Below are 21060 nucleotides of genomic sequence, written 5' to 3'. Positions count from 1 at the left end.
ACAGCTCTTCTGAGTAACAGGAAGTAGGAGACATTTGCCTATAAAAGGAGAAGACAGGAAGCCTCAGGTTAAAAGGAGCACAGCCCAGCTATCCTGAGCCCTGTTGGCTTTGCCTTCTCCCGGTGTTCCTGGAAATGTCAGGCTCAAATGACAGAATCACTGAGAAGGTAAGTTTCGTTTCTAAAGAAACTAACTGTCTCACATTTATCACAATCTTTCTAGGTCTCACTTATTTCTTTTTGGCTGCTATGAATCAATTTCTGGGTGGAAGAAACCTCCATCTTGGAACCTCCTTCTCTCTGCAGATGGATCATTAACTTTTCTTGTGATTGACACTGTGTATTATATGCATTTGGGCGAGGGTAAAAACTTTCCAACTCCTAGTTCTAAGGAAAAGATTTATTTGGTAGGAAAAGACAAGAAGTGAGGTAGCTGGTTAAGATTAAAAATAGTAAAGAAATGGCAACCTAAGGTGTAAAAAAAAAAAAAAAAAAAAAAAAAAAAAAAAAAAAAAAAAAAGGAAATGTGTAATGTGACTAAAAGTCAGAAAGTAAAGTGACCAATTGTTCTTTTCCTCCAGGAATAGGAAGCAACCAGTTCCCAATGCCCTTGTACCACATGGGTTTCCAGACTAGGCTTGAGTCATACTGCACAGGATGAGAAACTAAATTAAGATGTCCTCCTGTATTTACCGGGACCACTGTAGCAGGCTAGAGGACTGCTTCACGTCCCCACTTAGCTCCGGAGTGGAGTAGAATAGGAAGCAACCAGTTCCCAATGCCCTTGTACCACATGGGTTTCCAGACTAGGCTTGAGTCATACTGCACAGGATGAGAAACTAAATTAAGATGTCCTCCTGTATTTACCGGGACCACTGTAGCAGGCTAGAGGACTGCTTCACGTCCCCACTTAGCTCCGGAGTGGAGTAATGTTCACAAATAAGGTCAACTTTTTTTTTTTTTTTTTTTTTTTTAAGCTGACAAAAGTGAATCTAGGGAGCACTTTGAAAAAGTGGTATACAAATGTAAAAATCACAAATTGCAGGCTAAGAGTTTGAGAGCCAAAGAGAAGGGATTTAAATAGGGGAAGGCGGGGGGAGGAGTGTGAGATCTATTCTGAGATTACAATAGGGTTGGAATGGCGTTCAGACACCCTCTGGGTTGAGAGGAAAAGCCACCATCAGGACCGTACTCAAGCCTGTTACTTTAGACCATTGCCATTTCATTTCTGAGACTTGGTTTCCTCATTTGTAAAACAAGAAAACCAGTAAGTTCCCCCAAGTCTACCATGAGGATTAAACAGGAGAAAGACGGAAAGCAACTAGCAGTGTCTGTACTGATGAAAACCAGTAAATGTTAGTCCCTTCCTACTCGCCTGCTTTCAAACAAGATCTTTCGCTCCTGTGATCATTAACACAACACTGACGTGCAGCCCTTGCTTCCTGCAGAGGCCTCGGGATCCACTGCTGGCACCGCAAACAGAGAAAACCACTGAGTGCCCTTTGGCTCTCTATAGTTATCGTGAATATAACAGAGTTGTCTGGCAGGGGCCAGACCCATTTAGGAATTTGTAGGCTGCACGAATTTTAGGCTACTTTGAGTTTTGTCTTTAACTGGAATAGCATCAACAAGCCGAGTGTTCAGCAAGCAGAGAAGTCTGCGGACTGAGAGGGTCATTGGCTTTGGGATAGCTGGAGTCACTGCTTTAGTGAAATCTGACACTAGCTTGAATCCAGACTTTTGTGCTGGAAGATAGAAAGACAAGAATACATTCCATAGAGATTTTCGAGATAAATGAGAGTAACACATTCTGTAGAGATATATGCGATAAATGAAAGTATTTGTTTTAGTTCATGGAAAGCAAAAGGACTTGAGGGAAATCCTCCAAACCCAAACCCTATCTTCTGTTTTCTCTTAATCACCCACATATAAATTGACTTTTACCCATTTCCTCAGTATTCCCTTTACCTAACAAAGGTTCTGCTAATCAACACCACCTTCAAGGAATCCCAGGAACTTGTCCATCTACCTATTGTCTCCTGAGTTTCTTATTCATTTCTTGTGCCTTGAAAGTAAGCAGTTTAGTTGTGTAGCATCAAATGAGAATCAGTGACTGACTCTTCTCTTTCCAGAACTTCTTTGAGGAGGAATTAGATGAGGAAAATGTGATTTTAACCCTGGTCCCCGTTATAGAGGAACCTAAACAAGAACTTCTAATGGAAACAAGTGTTTCTTCAACTGCAGATATCAAACATGCAGGTATCAAACCTAAGACTCTCAGGAAAAACAGTAAGAATATGAGAACAGGGACTGCTCGCCTAGCAGCTCTGGGAAGCCCAAAAAAAGCTTTAAAAAAAGAGTTTTTCCCTGTCATCTAACTAAACAATACCCACCTTAAATCCCACCTCCATTGCCTGTGGCAAGAGATTTCTCAAACCCATACTTCTGCTTTGCTAAACTCCTTGTACCGCCTGGCTTTTAAGATGCAAAATAGGCACGTGGGTTACTTTGGACAGAATTTTTTTTTTTTTTTTTTCTTTTTTTCCTTAAGTACTGGGGCTTGAACCCAGGGCCTCAAGTTATTTTTTATTTTGAGACAGTTCTCCCTAAATTGCCCAGGCTGGCCTCAAATATGCACCCTCGTATCTAAACCTCCAATTAGTTGGGATTACAGGCGTGCACTACCATGCCAGGCTCAGAACATGATCTTTATGGGGCCACTAGACACGAGTTCAAATCCCCAATCTATGCAGCTCAAACTTGTCTATAAAAATGAGAACAAGGAGCTGGAGGTGTAGCTCAGTAGTAGAGTACTTGCATTGTTTGCAAGAGACCCTGAATTGGATGCCAGCAACACAAGAAAAAAAGAGTAAAATGTTGAAACATTCTTGCCTGTTAGGGAAGATTAAATAATTTTGAAAAATATCTAGTATTTTGCCTGATGAGTAATTACTGATATAATCTAGCCACTTTGAAAATCTTGACTCTTTGTATCTGTCCCCAGTGCTTCATAGAAAGGCATCAAATAAGTATCTTTGGGATGATTTTATCCTCTGGGCCAATAATGAACCACAAGATAAAATAAAGAGTGATGGGTTAGAGTGAAGTAAGGTGTGGTCCTGTAGAGAAAAATGAAACGTGCTCACTAGTGCACCATTGTTGATTGGGGTAAGGTTTAGGGGTAGATTCTTTGGTGTCTGATATTTTGTGGTTCAAAATCTAGACACTTGGAAGGAGAAATTCAATATAATGTTCCATCCAGGTGGTTGAGGGCTGCAAAACCAAGGTGGGGTATATAGTATAAAAAACATAGAATTTAGAACTTTAGTGTAGAACTTTTGAGTTCCAGGTCTGCCATTTTAATGACTGTGTGATCTTGGGTGAGTCCTTTCATTCCTGAATCTATTCGCTCATTTGTAATAACAGGGAAAAAATGATATGTATATGCGGAAAGTAGTTAGTGGGAAAAGTGAGAAAATTTTTGTGAAATTATAAATAATCGTACAAGCATTAAACTATTACTACTTTGGTTCCATTCTTTTTTCAGTTCACCTTCCGCAAACGAATGAACAATTCAAAGCTTTCCCAAAGCCTAACTGTAAAATACCACTCCTTCCCTTGCCAACCATTTTGCCTCCGATTAATAAGGTTTCTCGGGACACTTTGCGAAACTGGTGCCAACAATTTAATTTGAGTACCGATGGCCAGGTTAGTACATGGGTGGGAATCCCCTGCTACTTGAACTAAGTACGGAAATCTTTGCCAAATTGTAACTTTTATTTCCCTTTTAATTTCCTTAGAAAATAGAGGTTTATTTGAGGCTCCAGAAGCATGCATACCCCGAACAAAAATATGTGAGTGAAGAGTGTGGGGCTGACAGTGTGAAGGTGGTGGGCTGTCCTTATGGGTTGACCTGTCTGCTAATGTTCTATGTATGTAGCACCTCCGAGGCAGGATTTCTTAATTGTAGCACTATGGACTTTTGGAACCAAATAATGTTTCTATGTGTGTGTTTTGGAGGCGGACCTGTACATTGCAGGATGTTTAGGAGCATCCCTAGCTTCTACCCCTAGGTGGCAGAAGCAGCCTCCCCCAACCCCGCTGACCCCTGCATCCCCACACCGACCCCCGCAACACCTATGGTTTTTAACAATCAGTTTTTCCCAGTTGGGAACCACTGCTCTAAGGGAACTAATATTTGTAAGCTCCCACACTGACATACACATTCAGGTCAGTATAAAGAATGATAAACTGGGGCGCCGGCGCAGTGACGCACAACTGTGAGCCCAGTGGCTCCTGGGATCCTAGCTGCTCAGGAGGCCAAGACAGGAGGATTTTGAGTTCAAAGCCAGCCTCAGCAAAAGCGAGGCACTAAATAACTCAATGTCTCTAATAAAATACAAAATAGGGCTAGGGGTGTGGCTCAGGGGTCAAGTGCCCCTGAGTTCAATCCCCAACCCCTGCCCCCAGCACCCCCCAAAAATAATAAACGGGCATGGTTGCACACACTTATAATCCCAGCTACTCAGGAGGCTGAGGCTGGGGGATTGCAATCTGGTGGCCAGCCTGGGCAATTTAACTAGATTCTGTCTTAAATGGAAAAAAAGAAAAAGTTTGGGGGATGTAGTGGAGTGGTAGAGTATCATTGATTTCAACTTCCAATTCTGCAAAAAATAAAAAGTACAAAGAAATATATAAGAAAGGCTGGGGATGGAGCTCATTGGCACAGTGCTTGCCCAGCAGGTATAATTCCAGTAAAGTACAGGGGGAAAGTATAAAGTTGACACAAAAGTCATCATGGCACTAACACGTCTTCAAACACTCATCATGAATTTCATTTTCAGGATATTCCTGAAACATTTCAGGAGGCCAGATTGAGGCCGTGTTCCAGGAAATGCAACGAAGTGGCTGATGCAATGGGGCTGCGGAAAGGTCGTAATAAGGTTAAGAAAGAGGACGAGGCTAATGTAGTTGAAGTGGTAACTTCAGCTCAGGAGTCCATGTTGGCATCTTGGGCAAGGATTGCTGCCAGGGCTGCTCAGCGCAAGGCTGTGAATTCCTGTCCCATCCCTACTTCTGTGGAGGCCTTTCTACTGCAAACTTCTGGTAAGATCAGCCTTAAGATGTTGAGTACTGGACCAAAGAAACAGAATAACATTTATTAGTACAAGACCATAAGGAGGCAAAAGGGAAGGAATTAGTTAAAATATCTGTAGATGAGAAGTTGGATTCATGTGGGACTTCTTCCTTGATCGATGAATAGTCAAGTTTTATTTGGCTCTCTAGGCCAGGAGATTGGACAGTGGCACTTTTTTTTTATCACTAGGCAGAATTCCAAGGTGGGAAGAAAACATAATCTAATCATGTGGTTGACTGACTGTACCCCAAGATCTCCATTTTCTCTTTCCTTAAGGCATTCATAACAATGAACATGAGGAAAGGTGTTTAAATTCTTGACTATTATCTCCTAAGTATGAGACTTTGGCAAATTACTTGATTCTGGTGTCTTTCTCTATAAAAAGATCATAAATATCCATGTCCTAGAATGATTGTGAGACCTGTGTGAAACACATGACTTGTCATATTGAGAGCAGATGACAGTGGAAATATTTGGTGCTAGGCTGAGGGTACGACTCAGTGAAGTGCTTGCCAAGCACGTGAGACCTGAGATTTAATTTCCAGAACTGGAGGCAAAAAAAAAAAAAAAAAAAGAAAAAGAAAAAGAAAATAGGACATAGTGTTAACAATGACCTTAAGAATAAATACATTATTAGAATCCTGGACACCAAGCAAGCATTACGAAAAGTTTACCATCATTTTCCTCATGCTGTAACTTGTGAACCTAGATGATAGTGTCTTTTGTTTATACTTTTCATGTATTTTATTCAACTGATTTATCAGCAGAATATAAGAGTAAAACTAAGGGCGACTTGCTGGGGGCTTGTCCTAGAGCACCTTCTGGATCTTGCCGTTCATATTGCTTCTCTTCCCTTCCCAGGTGTCAGGTGGTGTGTGGTTCATGGCCAGCTTCTCTCTGCAGACGCAGCAGGCTGGGTTCGCCTGCAGTTCCATGCAGGTCAGACCTGGGTCCCTGACACTCCCAAGAGGATGATTGCTCTCTTCCTGTTACCAGCCTGTACCTTTCCATCCCCAGGACTAGAAGATAATATGTTATGCCCTGAATGTGTAAAAAGGTAACCTTTTTTTTTTTTTTTTTTCCCAAGCATGGCATACAAATAAAGGAGATGTGTAGATGGATTTCTGAATAATTTAATAGGAAAAGAGAGCAAACACGCTGATATCTTACTGTGCTGTGTAGATCAGGCAAACGTAGGCAGTTAAAAGAATTGAGTAGTGGATTAGCACTCAGATAAATGTGGCCAGTCTTAGCAGCCTTAATAAAATATGCAACATGGAGCTGGATATAGTGGTACCTCCTTGTAATACCAGTGACCCAGGAGGATGACAAGTTCAAGGACAGTTTAGGAAAACTAGGAAGACTCAAAAATTTATTTTAAAAAGAAAAAGATAAGGGCCAGAAACGGAGTGCCCCTGGGTTCAATCCCCAGTAGTGGTAAGTCAGGAATTTGTCTTAGTCTCAATTTAAGGGACCTGTTTAAGTGGGGGGTGCGGAGGATTAGAGTTCTTACTACATGTCAGATACCCACCTGGAGATAGAAGAATTGGAAAATCCATGCAGCATACTGGAATGGAGATGGGTAAGAGAAGCTACCAAAATACATGGAAAGCAACTATAATAGAGTAGTTTGGGGATGCTTCCGAGGAGGTTACATATACTGAGCGGGAGCTTACCAGTTGGAAAGGAATCATTTGGACCTTTTTTAGTGGAAATAACCAATACAAACATATGGAAAGAGATTATTATGCACCTAGAAAATGCAAATAGTTCAAAATGGTTGATACATCTATTGACAGATGAAACTGGGGAAAGGCAAACAGACCAGAAAGGATTTTATGGTCTCATACATTATTCTGTAGGTCATTATTTATTACTTTATTATTTCTCAGTCATTTTGGGGACACAGACTATATATATATTTTTTTGTTGTTGTTGTTCTTTTTTTTTTGGTACTTTTCTTGGTACTTGGGATTGAACCCAGGGATGCCTAACCACTGAGCTACATTCCCAGTCTTTTATTTTTTTATTTTGCAACAGTGTCTAAGTTGGTGAGGGCTTCCCTAAATGACTGAGTCTGGCCTTGAACTTCGCAATCATCCTTTCTTAAACTCATGAGTTCCTGGGATTACAGGAGTCTGGTTTTGGGACAGAGACTTCTTTCAGAATAGAAGGACTACATAGCTTCTAGGAAAAAAAATATACATTGGATTTATATACATTGGACTTACAAGCTGCTTTAGATTTTATATAGACTAAAACTAATGTCTCACTCTCACACATTCTTCCTTCTCTTTTCTCTTGTTTCTTTTTTTAAAGTTTTAATTCTTTTTTTAAATTTGTTTTTGGTTATACATGATGGTAGAATGTATTTTGACATATTATACATATATGGAGTATAACTTCCCATTCTTGCTGGTTGTACATGATGTGGAGTTACACTGGTTATGTGTTCATATATGAACACAGGAAAGTTGTCAGATTCATTCTACTGTCTATTCCATTCTCATGCCCCCTCCCCTCTCCCCTCTCCACTGTTCCCACTCCCCTCTCCCCATCTCCCTGTCCAGTCCAGTGAATCTCCACTTTCACCCCTCCACACACACATTATGAGTCAGAATTCGCATATCAGAGAGAACATTCAACCTTGTGTTTTTTTTTTTAATTGGCTTATTTCACTTAGCATGATAGTCTCCAGTTCCATCAATTTACCAGCAAATACCCATAATTTCATTCTTCTTTAAGGCTGAGTAATATTCCATTGTGTATATATGTACCACTTATTTATTTTATTTTTTAATGGGAGTATCATGAGTATGTGTAAATGTGGAGGAGCTGTGGCAAGGGAAACTATAAAGATGACCATTGTAATAAACAAAACAGGAACCCTGAGAAGAAGTGGACAGCCCTGTTTCTCTGTTACTACATGGCAGCCTTTTAACTCACTGTCCTGTATAAACTGTTCAGGAACTCCAGAAGTACATTTCTTGTCTATCAGTCACTTTCAAGGGGTTAGTGTGGGACGGTTTATCTTACTCTAGTAATTTTTTACAATTCTTTTCTAACTTGTCTTATAGGAATAAGAAGATGATGAAAGGATTAATTATGACGGGAGAGAAAAAGCAACGCATTGTAGGAGACCAAAAGGTGCCACCTTAAGCAGTGTTGAAGTCTTATTTTGGTCTGAAGGCAATTGAGAAGAAACAGGAAAAAACCTTTCTGCCTTCCCACTATTGGCCCCAAAACAGGACATGAATTTTGCAAAAATTCCTCTTTCCTTACCAGGACAAGTGGTGGACAGCTCATAGGTAAATTGTCACACAGCTTGATAATTGCTGGGCTGTGTCCTGATCATCTTCAGTGTCTCCTGATCACTTGTCAGACTCAAGAATTAACTATGAACTTTTTTTTTTTTTTTTTTGTGGTGCGGGAGATTGATCTCAGGGGCACTCAACCAGAGTCACATCCCCAACCCTATTTTGCTATTTTGTATTTTATTTAGAGACAGGGTCTTACTGAGTTGCTTAGCTCATTACTGTTGCTGAGACTGGTTTTGAACTTGAGATCCTCCTACCTCAGCCTCCTGAGCCCCTGGGATTACAGGCATGTGCCACCATGCCCAGCTAGACTTTCTTTATTTTAAGCATGGCTAGGTTTATGGGGAAAACTGAGTTCTTCAGTTGCTGCTTTTAATATTAATTTTTTTGTGTATACTGAGGATTGAACCAAGGATACTCTAACACTAGGCTGTAACTCTAGCCCCCTTCCTCTTTTTTCATCTATTTGTTTGGTACTGGGGATTGAACCCAGGGGTGCTTAACCACAGAACCACATCCCCTGCCCTTTTAATTTTTTAAATTTTGAGACAGGGTGTCTCTGAGTTGCTTAGGTCCTTGCTAAGTTGCTGAGGCTGGCTTTGAACTTGGAATCCTCCTGCCTCAGCCTCCTGAATTGTGCGATTATAGGCATGTATCATACCCAGCAAACAGTCTCTTTTTATTTTTATTTTAAGACAGGGTCTCACTAAATTGCTGAGGCTGCACTCAATCTTTCAATCCTGCCTCAGCCTCATAAGTAGCTGGGATCACAGGTGTGTACCCCACACTTGGCTCCAATATTAACATCTATTAGTGTGGTACATTTGTTACAATTGATGAGTCACTATTGGTACCTTATTAATTAACTAAGTCTACAGTTTGTATTTGGTTTCATTCTTTTTGTTGAACATTTTAGGATTTTATTCTTTTTGTTGAACACTTTAGGATTTTTTTTTTTTTTTTTTTTTGGTTACCGGGGATTGAACTCAGTGGCACTTAACTACTGAGCCATATTACCAGCCCTTTTTTGTACTTTATTTAGTGACAGGGCCTCAGTGAGTTGCTTAGGGCCTCACTAAATTGCTGATGCTGACTTTGAACGCTCCTGTCTCAGCCTCCCAAGGTTCTGGGATTATAGTTGTATGCCACCATGCCTGGCACATTTTAGAATTTTGATTTTTTGTTGTTGTTGTTGTAGTACTGGGGATTGAACCCAGGAGTACTCTACCACTGAACTATATCTGCAGCACAGGTCTTTTTTATTTTGAGATAGGGTCTCACTAAATTGCAGAGGCTGGTTGAGGGTGCACACCTGTAATCCCAGAGACTTGGGAGGCTGGGTCAAGAGGATTGCAAGGTTGAGGTCAGTCTTAACAACTTAGCAAGACCCTGCTAAAAATAAAAAGACTGGGGGTGTAGCACAGTGGGACACCCCCGGGTTCAATCCCTCTGTACCAAAAAAAAGTTACTGGGGCCAGTTTTGGATTTGCAATCTTCCTGCCTCAGTCTCCCAAGTAGCTGGGATTATGGGTGTGTGCCACGACACCAGCTACTGACTGATGTTTGATGACATGTATGCAACATTCTGTATGATACTTCATGAAGAATAGCTTCTCTGCCCTATTCCTCCACCCCTCAGTTCTACCTGTTTCTTCTTCCCCTCCATCCTCTGTAAATCAGATCTTTTTATCATCCTCATAGGTTTGCTTTTTCTAGAATGCTTTATACTTAGAATCATGTCACATGTTTTTAAAATTGTCTGAAATGTGCATTTAAAGTCTCTCCATGTCTTCATGGATTTTAGCACTAAGTAATATTCCATGCTCAAGATGTACCACAGGTGTATTCATTCACCTACTGATAGACACCTTGGTTGCTTCAAGTTTTGGCAGTTATGAATAAAGTGCTATAAACATCAGTGTGCAGATTATCTGGGGGCGGGTCACATAAATTTTCACTCATTCAAGTAAATACCAAGAAACATGGATTGCTAGATTATATGGTAGGAGTTTAGCGTTGCAACAAACTGACTTCCAAAGAGGCTATATCATTTTGCACTAACACCAGCAATGATGAGAGCTCTTATTGCTCCCCTGCCTGTCACCATTTGCCATTGCCCGTGCTTGGGATTTTACCCATTCTAACAGGCATGTAGTAGTAGTATCTCTTACTTTTGCATTTCCTTAATGACATGAAGTTTGGCATATTTTCATATGCTTATTTGCCATCTATCTTTTGGTGAGTTGTCTGTTCAGGTCTATTTGCATATTTTTTAAACCTTTTTTTGGCACCGGGAACCCAAGGGCATTTAACCACTAGGCCTTTTTCTATATTTTGTTAGAGCCAGGGTCTCACTGAGTTGCTTAGGGTCTTCCTAAATTGCTAAGCCTGGGTTTAACTCAATCCACCTGCCTCAGCCTTCGGAGTCACTGGGATTACAGATGTGCGTCACAGAGCTCAGCTTCATATTTTATTTTGAGACAGAGTTTTATTTTTACTTCTGTACATTTTTTGTAGTTCTAAGGATTGGACCTAGGAGCATTTATCACTGAACTACATCCCCAGTCCTATTTTTTTTTTTTTTTTAATTTTGAGACAGGGTCTCTCTAGTTGCTTAGGGACTTGCTAAGTTGTTGGGGCTGGCCACAAACCTGCCAACCTCTCTCAGCCTCCTGAGACACTGAGGTTACAGATGTGCTGACAGCAATTTTAAGAATTTTTTTGCAGCTGGAAGATGACATGTATGCCAGGCAAGTGCTTCACCACTGAGCTATCTTCCCACAGTCTCTCACTTTTCCCTTTTAAATATCATTCCACTCGCTCTTTTTCTGAGAAGTCCATTGCAATTCTTATCCTTGCTCCTTTAAGTTAGAGCTTTGTTTTTTTCCTTCAAGATGTTTTTATCTTGATTTTCTACAGTTTGAATATAATATGCCCTCGGTGTAGGTTTTTGATGCTTATCCTACTCTGAATTTCCTGGGTCTGTGATTTTGTGTTATTAATTTCGAGATAATCATTGCATCAAATATGCTGGAATTCTCATTACATGCATGAAGGCTTTTTACAATTGCCTCATGATACTTGTGCATTCATTTCTGCCTTTTATTCTGTTTTCTTTTTGCTTTTCTGTTTGGGTGTTTCCAGTGACATTTCTTCAAGCCCACTGATCCTGTGCTTAGGTGTGTCCAGCCTGTTCACAAGTCCATGAAAGGCAAGCTTCATTTCCCTCACGGTGTTTTTGTTTCTGCCTTTTCATTGTGGATGTTGCCCATGTGTGCTTGTGTGTTTACTTTCCACCAGAGTCCTTAGTATATTAACTGAAGTTATCTTAAATTTCTGGTCTGATAAGTTTAACATCTCTGTCATATCTCAGACTGGACTTTTTTTTTTTTTTTTTCCTAAGACAATTATGTTTCCCAGGTGGGCCCTGAGCTCCTGGGCTCAAGTGTCCTTAACGTCTCTTCCCAAGTAGCTGGGCCTGCAGGTCCCTACCACTGTGCCCACTCTCAATCTGGATCTGTGTTGTTCTTGTCAGCTTGCTCTATCTTTATTTTTGTTTTATTAATTATTTTGGTACAGAGGATTGAACCCAGAGGTGCTTTACCACTGAGCCACATTTCTAGGCCTTTTTATTTTTTATTTTGAGCCAGGCTCTCACTAAGTTGCTGAAGCTGCCTTTGAACTTGTGATCCTCCTGCCTCAGTCTCCCAAGCTGCTGGGATTACAAGTGTGTACCACCACACTGGGTTCTTGTTCTGTCTTTAAAAACCACATTTAAATCTTTTGCTTATGCCTTGTAAATTTTTCTGTTGAAAGCCAGATTCAATGTGGTGGGTCAAAGGAACCAGGTACTAATTCATGTGGAGGTTTCTTCTCTTGGGCTCCTGTGGCAAATATTCTCAATATCTACCTGTCTTTTTTCCAATATTGGAATGTTTGCTCTGTGACATCAGTTGCATGCTGAATATGAATTGCTTTTCAGTTTGTTGGACTTTTCCTTTTTTTTGGACTTCTTTCTTGTGCTTGGGACTGGGGATTAAACCCATATCTTCACACGTGCTTGATTATTTTTCTTATTAGGCTGGGATTGTGGCTCAGTGGTAGAGCGCTTGCCTAGCACGTGTGAGGCAGGCACTGGGTTCGATTTTCAACACCACATGTAAATAAATAAAATAAAAATCCATCAACAACTAAAAAATTTTTTTAAAAAAGATTGGGAGTTGCATATTTCTTACAAGCTGGACCAGAAATATACTTCGTTCTTATTTTTATTTATTTTTATTTTGGTGATACTAGGATTTGAGCCCACAGAAACTGAGCTAATCCCTAGCCCATCCCCCATTTTCTGTCCTTTTTTTCCCTAAATTTTGGGAAACAGGGTCTTGCTAAATTGCCCAGACTGGACTTCAACTTGAAATTCTCTTGCCTTAACATCTCAAGTAGCTGGAACTATAGTCATGTGCCACCCTGTCCTACTCAGCCTTTTTAAGTTTAAGATGACTAACTGGTCTCATAGGGGTTGTTCCAATTGGTTGTCCCACTGGTCCTATACAAGAATGCTGGTCATCAGCTGGGCACTGTGACACATGCCTATAATACCCGAGGTTGAGGAGGCTGAGGCAGGAGGATCACAATGCAGTACAGCCTCAGCAATTTGGTGAGACCCTGTGTCAAAGTTTAAAAGGTGGAAGTAGCTCAGTGGTAAAGTGCCCGTTTTTAATCCCCAATATCAAAAAAAAAAAAAAAAAATGCTACCTGTCCACACTAACAACCTTTTGGCTTTTTTGTCAACTTTGTATGTAAACATGAGAGTTTGGTGTTTTCTAAAGAGTTTTTAGGGCTTTTGCTAAAAAGTTCTGACTCTTGGGCCTACGGATGCCTAGTAGGTATTCATAAATAGGAGAAAAGCTTGCTATCACTCACTTTGTGTGTTTCCTTTGGTTCCTTACTCTTTGGGTCCTATTCCTGTTCAGCTCTACCTGTAGGCATGTTAAACATTTAAGGAGTGTTCATCTAACACTGTTATTCTCCCACTGAGGCGGAAGACATCAAGATAAGAGTAAGGTATTTTCAGGATTTGCAGGGACATCAACAGATTGACTCAGTTTTTCCTTGTTTTTTTTTTTTTTTTTTTTTTTTTTTTTTTTTTGCCAGTATTGGGGTGTGAACCCAGGGGGGCTTAACCACTGAGCTACAACCTCAGCCCTTTTTGTTTTTTATTTTGAGACAAGGTCTTGCCAAGTTGCCCAGGCTGGCCTTGAACTTGAATATCTCTGTCTCAGCCTTCCAGAATCCCTGGCACTAGCAGCATGTGCCCCTTGCCCAGCTGTCAGTCAGCTTTTACAATATCTTATTTTGGACCAACTCCCTACACCCTGCTCCCTGCCCCAGTGAGGCCCAGAAATCTCTAGTCACTGTCCTCAACCTGCCAGGAACGGCGAGCCTTCCAGGCAGATCGCTGATGAGACTGCCTTCCCATGGGGAGCAGCTGTAGTGATGGGAACAGAGGCTATGCCCCTAAGCAGGGACACCAGTGTTATGGGAACCAAACTGCCCCTCAAGCCATTAGACTTCCCCAGAGCCTCTCAGAGCCAGAACTGAGATAATGATCAACCAGACAGCTGCTTGGGCAGGGCTGCCTGGTGGTGCACACTCCTCACCCCCTCCCCTGTATAATCTGGAAGTTCTGTCAACACCCCAAAGACAGGGTTGCAGAAACTTGATTCCCCTTTGTCTTCTAGATATTACCTATAGCAAATAGATTCCTGCCTTTCACAATTTTTGTTTGGGACAAGTGAGTAGACCTACTTTGTTGGGACTCCCCGAAGTCAGGCCCCCACTCTGGACTAGGACTCCACTAACATTGCTCGCGCGCGCACGTGTGTGTGTGTGTGTGTGTGTGTGTGTGTGTGTGTGTGTGTGTGTGTGTGTGAGAGAGAGAGAGAGAGAGTGTGGTTTGGTTTGGGCTGGAGCGGCTGGCGCCCACCCTGGGGATTGGACTCAAGGCCTAGACAAGGGCTGTATCACTGAGCTGCATCCCCTAAGCCCCTTTTATTTTGAAGCGAGGTCTCACTAAGTTGCCCAGGCTGGCCTCAAAGTCAAGATCCTCCTGCGTATCTGGGATTATAGGCATGTGTTGCCGAATGCCACAGTGCCTGGCTGGTTACTTTTTGAATTTTATTTTAAATGTTGGACTTTGATTCATTTGGAATTCTTTCTAATATAAAGTATGAGCTCCTCTGTGGGTTTCTTTCTTCCTTTTGTTTTTCAGTATTGGGGATCAAACTTAGATCCTCCTGCACGCTAGGCAAGGACTCTGCCACTGAGTTACTACCCCAGCCTTCTATATTTTGTTGAGATGTATGTGTACATATGTAAACATACCTTTAGTGATTTTTCTCATAATGTCTTTTTATTTTTTTGGTACTGGGGATTTAAACCAGTGGCACTTTGCCACTGAGCCACATCCCTAGCGCTGCCCCCCCTTTCATTTTTTATTTCTGAGAGAAGATCTCATCAAATTGCTGAGGGCCTTGTTGAGTAGCTGAGGATGGCCTTGGATTTGTGATCCTCCTGCCTTAGCCTCCCGAGTCAGTGGAATTACAGGCATGCACTATTGCACTCAGCTCATTATGTTTTATAGTTGTTGTTTCAATCATGTTTTCAACTTTTTAAATATTTTTTTGGTACTGGTGATTGAACCCAGGGGTGCTTTACCACCAAGACACATTCTCCAGCCATTTTTATTTTTTTAATTTTGGGACGGGGTCTTTCTAAGTTTCTTAGGGTCTCATTAAAGTGTGGGCCTTGCCAAGTAGCTGAGGCTAACCTTGAACTTGTGATCCTCCTGCCTCATTTCCCAAGTTGCTGGTATCACAGGTGTGGGCCACCATAGCCAGCTATCAAGTTTTTAAAATAAAATCCACTTGAAAATAGTGGTTAATAGACTTGTAACATGAAAGTATTTTTAAAACTTTTAAAAATTTGTAGCAATCTAAAGATACATCTATTTATAAATATATTGTTGATTAGGATACAAGGGGCGAGATTATAGAATGTCAGAAAATAAATGCAGATGTTGGGGTGGGGATACTGAGATTAAACCCAGGAGCACTTTACCACTGAGTCATATACCTAACTTTTTGTTTGTTTGTTTGTTTGTTTTTCCTTTAATTTTTTGGTTTTGACACAAAATCTTGCTAAGTTGCTTTAGGTCCTCACTGAATTGCTTAGGCTGACCTGGAACTTGTGATCCTCCTATCTCAGCCTCCTGAGTTGCTGGGATTACAGGTGTACATTACTGCACCCAGCTAACATGGATCTGTTAAAAAGTGATGGTGAGGGCTGGGGATACAACTGAGTTGGCAGCGTGCTTGCCTTGCATGCACAAGAGCCTGTGTTCAAGCCCCCAACACCACCAAAAAAAAAAAAAAAAAAAAGTGGTGAGCCAGGCATGGTAGTACACACCTGTAATCACAGCAGATGGGAAGGCCAAAGCAGGAGAATCACAAGTTCAAAGCCAGCCTCACCCACTTAGTGAGGCTCTAAGCAATTTAGCAAGATCCTATCTCAAAATTTAAGAAAAGGGCTGGGGATGTGGCTCAGTGGTTGAGTGCCCCTGAGTTTTATCCCTGGTACCAAAACAAACAAACAAACAAACAAACAAACAAAAAAACTTAAAAGTGGTGCTGAGGAGTGTAAACGTCAGGTTTACCTATAGTGATTTATTTTCTACTAATACACTGCCATAGTCACCATTTCCACTTACACCCAGGTTTGAGTGGATGTAGTCTTCAATGTCCCTAGGTTATAATCAGTGTTCTCCAGAGAAACAGAACCAATAGTTTCAATAGATAAACAAGAGAAGATTTGTGTGAGAATGGGCTCACACAATTATGAGGGTCAGGAAGCCCACAGGTGCCTTCTGCAAGCTGGGTAACCTGGAAAGCTGGTGGTGTCAGTCGGTCCTAGTTCGAACACTGGAGAACCAGGGGAATGGGCAGTGTGATTCCCAGAGAAAAGCGGGGCGGGGGCAAGGAAAAGGGATGTGCCACCTCAGTAAGAGAGAAAATTTGCTCTTGCTTGGACTTTGTGCTCTGTTTGTGGCTTCCAGGGACAGGATGATTCCTGTTCCCTGCTGAGGGAGGATTCTTTTATTTTTTTAATTTGTTCTAATTGGTTATACATGACAGTAGAATGCATTTCGACACATTGTACACACATGGAATATAACTTCTGCCTCTGCCTGTGCATGGTGCTGAGTCACACCAGTAGTGTAATCGTACATGTATGTAGAGTAATAATGTCTGTCTGCTTCTACCATCCTTCCCATCCCCACCGCCCCAACCCTCCCCTCACTCCCCTCTGCACAATCCAAAGTTCTTTCTTTCTTCCCTACCCACTGAGGGAGGATCTTTACTCAGGCTGTGGATTCGAATGCTAATCTCTTCTGGAAACAGTGTTTGGGACACACAGAAACATTTTGCTTTCTCTGGGAACAGCCCTTAAAACAGTCAAGTTGACACAAAATCCACCATGGCATTATGATCTCTCTTCTAGGAATGCTAATAAAATGATTTGATACTCCTGGATAGAGCATCCTGGGTGTAAGGATATAGCAACTCAGTGGAAGAGCCCCTGCCTAGCATGCCCTGGGTTCAGTCCTCAGCACTGCTAGACAGAGAAGAAAAAGGAAATCACAGGTGTGCAGAGGGATTTTTTTGAGATCATCTCAGTCAATTAAAAAATTATCTGGGAAACAAAAGAGCAGATCTTCAGATTCCCATCCCCTGTGGTGCACATTGGGCCCAAATCCAATACCTGGATTTCCTAAAGTGAAGCTAGAGGGCTCACGTAAAAGTCACTTGTGATTCAGCGTGACACATGCCCGTCTTTGAGAAAGAACCACAGCCCATTGCCTCCTCCAAGAGAGTCAAGAAAGATGAGTTTTAATTAGGCAAAGTAGTCAGGGATTTCATTATTAATCACTTGGGCGGGAGAGGTAGCTTTGTGGGACAGTGCTTGCCTAAAATGCTCCTGCAGGCCCTGGGTCTGATCCCCAACACTGAATAAATATGAACAACATACTCACTTGAGGTGGCTACCTACTTTAGTCTTTTATGAAATGGTGTCACTGATGGAACCCAGGGTCTCGTGTGCTAAGTAAGTGCTCTGGTGTGCTCTAATTTGTTTTAGGTTTTTTTTTTTTTTTTTCTGGTTTAGTCTTTCCCCCCTTTTTTTAGCAGGGTTACTGGGAATTGAACTCAGGGGTGATTAACCACTAAGCCACATCCCCAGCTCCCTCCCTTTTAATTTTTATTTTGAGACAGTGTTAACAATGGTGGGTCTACTTTACACTTTGAATATAACCCTTGCTTCTCTGCCACTGTGACTTATTTTGAAAATGACATGTTTCTTTTCCTTTTCCTGTACCCCTCCCTAATCTCGGGGGAAATAGGACTATGTTTTCCCCCATCCTACTCAGAGTTATCTGTCCTTGAGCACACACCCACCACAGGAACGAAGTAGTTCAGATTTAGGGATGGCACCAGAAGATCTAAGAAATGACTATCTCCCAACTTAACAAGTGAATTACAACTCCCAACAGAGAACACTGTCATCTTAAAAACCTCCTGTTTCCCCTGATGGACAGAATCACAGCCTCTGGGACAGGAGTGCCCTGTGTATCTACCTCGGTAGCAAAGCAATACAACTTTTACCTTTTTTTCCCAAAACTGTGTCCTCATTATTGGACTGGCATTGGAGACAGGAACCAAGCTTTCAGTAATAAATTGGCACCCCAGGTGGGACCTAAGAGCAGTCCCCTCTCCTCTTTTCTCAGGCAGGCCTGGCCTTTCAAGCAACCCCACTGGGGTGCTGAGTATGCAAGGTGGTGGTGAATTTGTTGGGCCCTAACTGCAGAAGAGTTCAGAGACAGGTGAATTTGTCTCAGGTCCAACCAGAGGAGCTGTTCCTGTGAGTAAAGGGAGGGACTGAGGGACCATCCCAGCAGGTGCAGAAGCTCCTTTTGCTTTGGGGAACTCCTGCTTTCTCTTCCTGAACAATACAGGTTGCTCCATCTTGGTCCACTTTGAGAAAAACTGAATGCAATAAAGTCGCAACACCCTTGGCTATGGGCCCCCTGGGGTGAATGCCCAAACCCTCCATTCCACACATCTGGTTCCTCTTCATGGGAAGATCTGGTCCCTCTGTATGGGGACATCTGTGGCATTGGTGGTATAGAAGTCACAGTTAAGTGGGATTCAAGAACCTAGGGATTTTTACTTCCTTCTGGTCTGTTCTAGGTTCTCATCTGTTTGTTGGCCTTGGGGTTGGGATTCCCTCTGGTTGTCTATGTTTTCCTTTGCATCTGGTACTGCCATTTCTAAGATCTGGGCAATACTGGGTTGATCCTTTAGGTAGTGTCTTGGGAAGAAAGATCTTGGCTGAATGGGCCACCTATACATATAAACCTGTCTAAGAGAAAAATGTTTTATTGTAACACATTCTGGCCTCTGAATGGCTTTTCTGAGTTATTATACAGTCTTGCAGTTGGAGTTGGTCTGTCAGAGGTGAAATATGGGAACAATTCTGTATGTACAGCGTGCATGCAGTTGCATGATAAGAAGTCTGAACAGTCAGAAACTAAGTTGAGGATGCAAAAAGGCACTGCTTCTGGTGTGCAAGGGTAGCGGGACACCAGAAGAAAGGGTTAAAAAAAAAAAAAGATACAAGTTCTTTCAAACCAGTGCTGGCAGTCCTAGTACTGTTTCTCAGCCTAGCCTCAGGCAGCTGCAGATCTTCTCACTGTGGATCAGAGACACCAGCCTTGGATGGAGAAAAACAAAAGCAAAAATAGGAAAGCCACCTGCTCAAAGAGAACCTGGCCTCTGCCTTGCTTCCAGTCCCTTTTGCCCAAGGAGGGTAGAGGCTGGTGGCCACAAAGGGCATGGCAATAGGTTTCAACACTGTTAGTTTATGAGCTCCCCTTTTAGGATCTGACAAGGACACCCCATTTGGTCAGGGGATAGTCATCACTGGGCAGAGCAATTCTTGCTATACCAGTATCCCAACAAACTAGATGCATGGGAAGACCAGCAGGATGAACAACCGCACCCAGGAAAGATAAAAACAAACTAACGCCAACTCGTGTTTTGTTGGCAGCCTCTGCAAAGGGATCTTCAAAGAAGCCTAAAGAAAAGGATAGAAAGGGCCACCTCCATGGATATCAATATACTTAGTACAAGGAAAAGGCCCAAAAGGAGCCTCTGGGTAAAGCTAACAGTGGGGGGGAGGGGGGGACTCACTAAAAGTTGAGGCATTGTGAAAATGGTAAGGGAGACCAGTCAGGCTCAAAAAATATCCTGTGCTCCAACCCCTTGAAAGCAACCTGGGAGAAGAAAGACAAAAGCGGAGTTCTTGTGTATGTCAGATTGTCCAGCCCTCTCCTGAGATGAAATTAGTTGTATAAATTAAATGCACATATGACATTCATAAGTGTTGTTTCAGAATATGAATTTAAGAAAGGATTTGAAACTAGAAAAATGATGTAAGAAAGATACAGGTATGGAAATATATTTTAGTAAGGAAGATTAGAAGGTAAAAGACATGTTTCTGGATGATTAAGTAATCTGTCTGATCAAGTAATAGTCTCGTGCTAAAGTCCAAGATGAAAGAGAGGGAAAAAACTGAGGATGTAAACAAGTTGTAGAATATCTAAGTAAGCTGCAAAAGTTTTGTGAAAGGTAAATCTCAAAAAGTTTGTGTATATAATTAAATTGACTATAATTAGCACTGTCAGTAAAAGTTATTATAGCTTTAATATACTGATAGTAAGCAAAGTCTGAAACATTAGCCCCACAGAAATATAATTCTCTGTGTTCTTCTTTTTTGTTTTTTAATGTTTTCTTGTCATTTTAGCAGGAGAGAATGCCTTTATTTTGTTTATTTATTTATTTTTATGTGGTACCTAGGTTTGAACGCAGTGCCTCACGCGTGCTAGGCAAGCACTCTGCCATTGAGCCACAATCCCAGCCCTCTTTTTGTTCTTGATTAGATTGGTTATATTCTCAGTTAACAAATTGATCATCTTTCAATTCTGGAGGCCCAAAGTTCTCAAATTAGGTGTCAGCAGGGCTACTTTCCTTAATGAGGTTCTCAGGGATTGTCAGTTTTCTCACCTTTCCAAGCATTCCTTTTTTGTGTCTGGGTTCGGGGAGAGACACGGAGAATTGAACCCAGGTTGCTTACCACTGAGCCACATCCCCAGTCCCTTTTACTTATTTATTTTTTTGCCAGGTGTGATGGTACCTATAACCCCAGTGACTCAGGAGGCTGAGGCAGGAGGATGGCAAGTTTGAGGTCAACCTCCGTGATTTAGCAAAATCCTATCTCAAAAAAAATATAAAAGGGCTAGGAGTGTGTGTGTTTGTGTGGGGTGCAGTTCCATAGTACAGTGCCCCTGGATTAAATCTCTACTACCACCAATTTTTTTTTTTTTTAATTTTGAGACAGGGTCTCTTTTAGTGCTGAAGTTCTCACTCGCAACTGAGGCTGGCCTTGAACTTGCCATCCTCCTGCCTCAGCTTCCTGAATTGCTGGGATTGCA

General features: G+C 41.7%; 1 protein-coding gene across 1 annotated transcript; it reads left to right on the top strand.

Annotated features, from left to right (window-relative positions):
- Nucleotides 1–86: 86 nt before the first annotated feature.
- Nucleotides 87–8733, top strand: DPPA2 (developmental pluripotency associated 2). The gene is made up of 7 exons (XM_079101159.1): nt 87–167; nt 2132–2258; nt 3547–3707; nt 3800–3853; nt 4844–5105; nt 5998–6193; nt 8214–8733. The coding sequence occupies exons 1-7, from the start codon at nt 135–137 to the stop codon at nt 8293–8295; spliced, it is 915 nt and encodes a 304-aa protein (XP_078957285.1). The 5' UTR covers nt 87–134; the 3' UTR covers nt 8296–8733.
- Nucleotides 8734–21060: the final 12327 nt, after the last annotated feature.

This window comes from Sciurus vulgaris (assembly GCF_902686455.1).
Source record: "Sciurus vulgaris genome assembly, chromosome: 10".
In the NCBI taxonomy this organism is placed as follows: domain Eukaryota; kingdom Metazoa; phylum Chordata; class Mammalia; order Rodentia; family Sciuridae; genus Sciurus; species Sciurus vulgaris.
This window is presented reverse-complemented; position numbering and strand designations above follow the sequence as displayed.